The sequence below is a fragment of the Microtus ochrogaster genome (assembly GCF_000317375.1).
Source record: "Microtus ochrogaster isolate Prairie Vole_2 chromosome 14 unlocalized genomic scaffold, MicOch1.0 chr14_random_2, whole genome shotgun sequence".
NCBI classification, from domain to species: domain Eukaryota; kingdom Metazoa; phylum Chordata; class Mammalia; order Rodentia; family Cricetidae; genus Microtus; species Microtus ochrogaster.
The window spans coordinates 15,328,647-15,336,508 of record NW_004949097.1 but is presented as its reverse complement, the minus strand read 5'-3'; the positions used below and the strand labels follow the sequence as shown (position 1 = coordinate 15,336,508).

The window sequence follows — 7,862 nt, the reverse complement described above, 5'->3', positions numbered from 1 at the left end:
GAGAAGTTGAAGTTTTGTTTTATTAAAATTAGCTTTACTTTTATTATTAAAAAGTTTTGTTAAAACTGGTAACAGCTAATCCTGCTTTTTAATACCAACTGGGTTTTTTTTTAAAGGTAGAATTCAGCATTGTTATTTGTTGAAATTAAAGAACAAATCAGAATGGAAAATGATGGAATATATACATTTTATTTGCACATAGATATCTGGGTAATTTAAAGACATTAAGAACTGGCTCTCCACTTCCAATAAACTCTGAGTTCTTGGTGTAAAACATTTTTCCCCCTTTTGAGACAAGGTCTCTCTGTGTAGCCCTGGCTATCCTGGAATTCACTATGTAGACCAGGCTGGCTTTGAATTTACAGAGATCCACCTGCCTCTGCCCCCTAAGTGCTGGGATTAATTCATGTGTCACCATGCTAGGTCTAAAATATTTTTTTTTGGTCTTTTGAAAAGTAGCTCAGACTGACACTGAACTTCCTGTGTGATGGGGATGACCTTGAGCTTCTCATCCTCTTGTTCCTACCTCCTAAAGGTTGAGATTGCAGGCATGCATCACTGCACCTGCCACGTCTGCTCTGTGGGGTGATGGGGATTGAACTGAAGGCTTCAAGAGCCTCATGCTAGGCAAGCGGTCTGTCAACTAAGCTACATCCGCAGCCCCTTGTTCTTAAATTCTGTAAGTTGGTATATGACAAGAAAATCAGTTGCTTTACTTTCATGGTATCTAGGATAGAGTTTAGGAAGTACTATCTTTTTTTTTTTTTTTAAACTCTGTCTTGCCATATAGTTAGTCTGTCCTTGAATTCACCATTTTCTTCTTCTACTTTCTGAATGCTAGGACTACATTTGCTACTATACCCAGCTTTGGTTAGCATTATCTGAACACAAGTCTTACATACATACATAAGACTTTTTTTTTTTTTTTTTTGGTTTTTCGAGACAGGGTTTCTCTGTGGCTTTGGAGCCTGTCCTGGATCTAGCTCTGTAGACCAGGCTGGTCTCGAACTCACAGAGATCCGCCTGCCTCTGCCTCCCGAGTGCTGGGATTAAAGGCGTGCGCCACCACCGCCCGGCTATACATAAGACTTTTTAAAAAGTAATTTAACTTTATTTTATGTGCAATGGTTTGAGGGTGGCAGATCATCTGGACCTGGAGTTACAGAGAGTTGTGAGCTGCCTTGTGGGTGCTGGGAATTGAACCCGGGTCCTCCAGAAGAACAGCCAGTGCTCATAACCACTAAGTGAGCCATGTCTCCAGCCCCCTGTAGTATCTTTTAAATTTGTGAACTGTGGGCTCTTTGTAACTATTTGCCTATGTACTGCGATTAAGTAGTGGTAATTTCTTTGCAATAAAGATTGTTTTCATTTTGCTTCCTTTATACCTGTAATTGTAAGGGTGACATGAAGTATGAAATAGCATCTTTTCCTTTGGACTTATTTTTACATTGCTTCACATAGAAAGTTTCAGGAAAATACTGACCTTTAGGCTGAATTTCAACTAAGTGATAAGAATTGATCCTTTTTTAAAAAGATGTATTTATTTTTTATTTTGTTTGTATGGACGTTTTGCTGCATTTTTGTGTGTGAACTGTGTGCATGCCTGGTGCCCACAGAGGTCAGAAAGTCTTTGGGCCCCCTAGAACCGGAATCAGAGGTGGTTATGAACCTCCATGTGGGTGCTGGGAAGAGAACCAGGTTCTCTGGAAGATTGCCAGGCCACCCTTCTAGCCCAGGCCATTTTTTATATGAGAAGTAACTAGAATATAAAGGGCCTGCTTCAGCTTGGCTGCTGTTCACAGACTGCTTAGGGAACTTCCTCTCTGGAACACACGGCTGTGCAGTAGAGCACTGGTGCTTTGCAGATGGAGCAGAAAAGGCACAAATGTTGTATTGATGCTTGGGACCAACATGGACATATGAAGCATTTTCAGAATGAGAACTATATTACAGAACCCTGGTGACATTTTTCTTCCACAAGAAGTCAAGGTGTATTTAATGTTGGTCTGTTAGTGAAGTTCTGTTGGCCCTGTCCTTACTTCAAGGAACATCACTGTTTTTCTCTGCTCCTCGCCTCCGGCTTCTACGTGTTCAGTCTGTCTGAGCTATTGCCGTCCTCACTGATGTGAATGCAGGCTGAGAAGCATTACTGTACCTCTGGAAAATCTGGAATGGCCGTACTCAATTGTGTTGTTTGTTTCTCATCTTAGAATATCTCTGAAGATGTGATCTTTTCTGTGATGTGTTACAAAGACGAGGATGAAGAGCTGTGGCAAGAAGACCCATATGAGTACATAAGGATGAAATTTGGTAATTGAGATGAGTTTTCCTTCAATTCCTGAATATCTAATTATGACTAAATTTATATTCCCAAGCAGTCTGCTCTGTATGGTGAACTCCAAAATTCAGAAAAGTTTGATGTTATTTTGCACCAAGGAGCTTGATGCTTTTGGGTGCAGGAGATGAAAGAAGCCTTATTCATCTCTTCCATCAGAGCTGAGGCCCCTGCTGAGTGGTTTGTTACCTAGACTGTGTGAGTGAAATGGAGGGACCAGTTTTCTGGGCTGTGTTACCACATAGCACTCATTCTGGGATAATTGTGGTTGGTGCTGTTTTCAGAAGCACCTCAGCTTATTTCCTTCCCCTCCTTTGGACTACATATTCCATCAGGAATAGGATTTCCTTCATCAGCCTCACATGGCTTGCATATTTCTGGAAGCTGTAGTACTGAGTAGGTTGCCTGGTAATGATTCCCGCTTTCTCTGGGTAAAGCCCTGTGCAGATGTTGTTATGTGTAAATCTGTATCCCATCGCTGAGGTATGTCAGAGCAGGAAGGCTGCCGTATTTATTTCCTCTATTTTATATTCTTCTTTCCTTTCTCATGTCTATATTCTCCTGGTCTTGATCTGCACAACTAAGGTATGTTGACGGTGCTGTGGGAAAGTTGTTTTACTGTTTGAGTCAGGTGTGTAAAGTTCCATATTGCAGCTTAAACTCCTGCCAGGGCCCCCCTTGTGGGACCTCGAGCGACAGAGCTCAGCACGCTGACTCCAGGGGAGCAAGGGAAGGGGCAGCACTTGGCCGTCTCCATTCTCTCTCCATTCTGCCGTTTCCTTTGAAATGTCCTTGTCCTGTGCAGGATTTGTTTCCTCTTCTTCCTCGTGTCCGCCCCTTTCCTTGTTTGCTTTGACAGCATAATGAAGTCATTCTTCCTTCTGTTTAAGGCTTTGTGAGATAGGTTCTCACTCACTTGTCCAGTCAGGCCCAGAACTTACTGTGTAGGCTGGGCTCAGATTTCTGAGTGAGTGCTGCATCTATAGGTGTATGCCATCTTGCCTGGAGAGGTGTGCTGGGATTGAGTCTAGGGCTCTGTGTGTGCTAAGTCTACATTGAGCTAACCTTCAACCCTAGAGCATTCTTCAGATGGTTAGCATTTCTTATTTTATTTACCTCCAACCCTAGAGCTTTCTTCAGATGGTTAGCATTTCCTATTTTATTTTTAAGACATTTTTATCTATGAATGTGTGGATGCCCGAGAAGGTCAGAAGACAGTGTTGTGTTATTCCTTAGAGCTGTAGTGAGAGGTCACCGTGAGCTGCCTGATGTGGGTGCTGGGGAACTGAATTCGGATCCTCTGGAAGAGCAGCAAGTGTTCTAAACCACTGAGGCATCTCTCCAGCCCCAACTTTACTGCTCAGCCGTCCCTCCATCCCATGTTAAATGCTCAGTTGTCCCTCCTCCCCATGTTAACTGCTCAGCCGTCCCTCCTCCCCCATGTTAACTGCTCAGCCATTTCTTCAGCCCTTCTTTTTTTTTAAACATCTTTTCTTTTCGTCTTATTATTTTTTTAATATTTATTTATTATGTATACAATATTCTGTCTGTGTGTATCCCTGCAGGCCAGAAGAGGGCGCCAGACCCCATTACGGATGGTTGTGAGCCACCATGTGGTTGCTGGGAATTGAACTCAGGACCTTTGGAAGAGCAGGCAATGCTCTTAACCTCTGAGCCATCTCTCCAGCCCCAGCCCTTCTTTTCTTTTGACTTTGTGAGTGAGAGTCTCTCTGTGTTCTCAGGCTTACCTTGAACTTGCAGCGGTCTGGGCACGGCCTCCCCACCACTGGATTATATGTGTGTGCCACTGTGCCCAACGTCTTCCCTTTTCCTCCACCACTGGATTATATGTGTGTGCCACCGTGCCCAACGTCTTCCCTTTTCCTCCAGCCCTGTTTGTTTTGTAAAGTACAGTGTATTTACTTAACTTTTAGAAACCTAACATTATTTAATTTATTCTTTGTTTTGGTAAAATGGTATCCTCATTTTTTTTTTTAATATAACAACTAATAGTTCTAGTATCTTTTACCTTCTTATGTTTGCTCTCAGCCTGCTTGCTATAGTGGGTAATTACAAATTTCTCCAACTAGGGCTGGAGAAATGGCTCAGTAGTTAAGAGAACTGGATGCTTTTGCAGAGAATCCAGGTTTAATTTCCAGCACTCACAGGTGGCTCACAACTATCTGTAACTCTAGTTTCAGGGGGTCTGATACCCTCTTATAACCTCCCTGGACAACAGGCATGAGGGGTACCCTGACATTCATGAAGGCAAAATCTCATACACACATAATTTATTTTTAATTGCAAGTTGGTTAGAAGAGTATTGGCAACTGAAAAAAGTCACCTTGCGTATTCTCTCCTGGAATGATTGAGAGGTCCTGCCAGTCATTTGACACAGGCACTGTGTTTTCAACAATGACCACAGGGAAGAAGTCACTACATTCCTGTCTAAATGTATTGATCAATACTAAAACTGGTGGTTTTACCATATTCTGTAATCAGATTTGTTCAGTTCCCAAGAATAATGGTTTTAGTTTTGGTAGAAGCTGACCTGAGCTCAGGCTTTGATGCTGTGGAGGTGTGAGGTGAGCACCACAAGCTTGCATCCCTGTGTTCCTGTGGCTCAGCCTCGGTGAGAGGCAGTGTTTCCCCTGTGAGCAGGATACAAAGACAGTACTGTGAAGACTGATTAGGGAACTGGAATCCTAGTGTAAAGTTGTAGTACAGTACTCAGCATGGAGTGGTACTAAGTGGGGAGGTGTGGGAGGGGCTTTGGAGACAGGGTTTCTCTGTGTAGCCCTGGCTGTCTTTGAATTCACTCAGTAGACCAGGTGGGCCTCCAAGTCATAGAGATCCACCTGCCCCTGCCTCCTGAGTGCTGGGAGGAAAGGCGTGCGCCACCACCAGCAAGTTTTCAAATTCTTAATGACACAGCCTGTTGTGAAACTGTGAAGTCTCCATGGTATTACGTAGCATTCAAGAACGTCCCATTCAACACAGACTCTGTCGGATGCTGTAAAGGGCCAGGTCCTCCTGGAATTGTTCCCCTGCTGTCCCCTCTGCCTGCCTGCTGTAGTCCATCCATGTAATCTCTGTCTCTTTCTTGCCGCGTACGCTTCCGTGTTCGATCCTTTATCCCTGGAGTCTAGAGCAGTGCCTGGCATAGAACACTCTGAATAAGTTTCTGTTGCATTTTGATAGAGGTGAAGTACATTCCCTCTGTTCAGGAAAATAGATGCCTGAGACATAACTGCTTTCCTTAGTCTTATCTCTTGAAAGGATGAGCACATGGTGTTTGCTAAACGTGCTAAATCATAAATTAGATTATGCATCAAAACCGTGGGATCACAACCTTAACATCTGGGCAGGTTTAAATCTGTATGATAAAGAGTTGTATCTTTATTAACAAGATTTACTTTGACATTTTAGATATTTTTGAAGATTATGCATCTCCCACTACCGCAGCCCAAACCCTCTTGTACACAGCTGCGAAGAAAAGGAAAGAGGTATGCAGTCGTTCTTAACCGAAAAGTAGCTTGTATTATTTGATGTTCTAATATGTCCTCAATATTTATCAATTTATATCATTATTATTTACAACTTATCACTTTAAATAGTTTTTTAAAGTAAAGGATTGAAATATCTTTGATACCTTTCTTTTTGAATTTATAGTTGATGAATAAAACACAGTAAAATGGCTTTAATTTTGAAAATTAAATTTGAAAATGCACATCATATTTAACATGGTGGTGATAAGATGTAGATTCATGCAGATTGAAGTGAATTCTTCTATTTCTTTAGGTGTTGCCGAAAATGATGGCGTTCTGTTATCAAATACTAACAGACCCGAACTTTGACCCTAGGAAGAAAGATGGAGCCTTGCATGTGATTGGTTCCCTGGCTGAGATCTTGTTGAAGGTTAAGACTATCAGTTTCTTTTTTTTTTTTTTTTCATATGTTGGAAGGTATTTGTGTAGTGTTTGTGTGATAGTGTGTGTTCATGTGGTTTGGAGGCCAGAGTGAGGTGCCTTCCTCTATGACTCCCCTTATTTTTGTTATTTTACTTTCATGTGTATGGTGTCTGCATATGTGTGCCTGGTGCCTGAAGAGCTAGAAGAAGGTGTCAGACTCACTGAAGCAGGAGTTACGGATGGTTATGAGGTGCCATGTGAGTACTGAACTGACCCGGGGTCCTCTGGAAAAGGAGCCAGTACTCTCCACTGCTGAGCTCTCTCTCCAGATGCTATTTTTAGACAGGTCCCTCATTAGCTTGGAACTTACAATTGCTAGACTGGCCATTCAGCTTTGGGATCCCATGCTTGGATTACAAATGTGCACGGGGACACCATTACTCTGGCCGCTTTGAGAGTTTCAGTTCAGGTCCCCATGCTGTGTGGCAGGCAGTTCACCAACTGAGCCGTTTTCCCAGCTCAGATTATCAGCACTTAGAGCTGTGACGCCCAAGCCAATATAAGCATGAAAGGTCTTGGTGACCAATTCTGCTCAATTCTTTACTGTAAATATCCTTTCCATTGTAGCCTACATACATTTAAAAATATATAGTTATTATTTTTTCTGTTTGGGATTTAAAAGTATTTTTATTACATTTTTCCAACATAATATTTTTATTGATTATATGGCAATTTTATATCGTGTACCATGATCACACTCACTTCCCAGTCCTCCGCAGTCCACTGCCACCCTTCTGACTTCTCCCCCCTGACAAAAGGAGGAGAGCTTTGATTGCATTTTATTTACTGATTTTGAGTGCGTGTGCCTGTCCTTTTGCATGTGTGCCCCATAACACAGGCGTGGAGGTCAGAGGAAGACGTGTGGGGGTGGGAGTCAGTTCATGCCTGTCTCTGTGTGGGTTCTAGGGATCAAAATCAGGTGATTGGCTTTGAGGCAGACATTTTTGTTTGCTGAGCCATCTCACCGGCTCTGTTTCCCACTTTCCTAACTGTGTGGAACTATAGCTCTGTAAAAAAGATCTGGAAGGATTTGGTATAATTTCTTCTTTGTACAAAAATCAATTAATATAAAATTATTCTAAGATCCTATTTCTGACCTGCTCTAAAGATGTAGATCAGTTTTACAAAACTGGACATTAACTGCAGGTCATCATAAACACTTTCTGGACATGGCTCTTACATATGGTGGAATCATTGGCCACTGACATTGACTTTCTGTTCTTAACAGAAGAGTTTATTCAAGGACCAAATTGAGCTGTTCCTACAGAACCATGTATTTCCATTATTATTGTCTAACCTGGGATATCTGCGAGCGAGAGTAAGTTTTTCATCTTCTCATACCTGTTATGAATCTTAAGATCTCACGTGTAGTGTAGTTTGTGAAGTAGTGTGATGATTCGGTCAAAGACTTTTCATGTGTGCCCTGTTCATGTGTGATGTGTTCATGTGTGATGTGTTCATGTGTGATGTGTTCATGTGTGCCCTGTTCATGGGTGACACTGTTCATGTGTGACGTGTTCATGTGTGCCCTGTTCATGTGTGCACTGTTCATGGGC

General features: G+C 42.2%; 1 protein-coding gene across 3 annotated transcripts in view; it reads left to right on the top strand.

Annotated features, from left to right (window-relative positions):
- Ipo8 (importin 8) overlaps positions 1 to 7,862 on the top strand; it is a 64,227-nt gene that overhangs the window by 30,005 nt on the left and 26,360 nt on the right. For all 3 annotated transcript variants that reach the window (XM_005364624.2, XM_005364623.3, XM_026787907.1), the window contains exons 10-13: positions 2,211 to 2,310; positions 5,765 to 5,841; positions 6,137 to 6,253; positions 7,535 to 7,624. In XM_005364624.2, the coding sequence (XP_005364681.1) occupies positions 2,211 to 2,310; positions 5,765 to 5,841; positions 6,137 to 6,253; positions 7,535 to 7,624 (384 nt within the window). The remainder of the gene's footprint in view (positions 1 to 2,210; positions 2,311 to 5,764; positions 5,842 to 6,136; positions 6,254 to 7,534; positions 7,625 to 7,862) is intronic.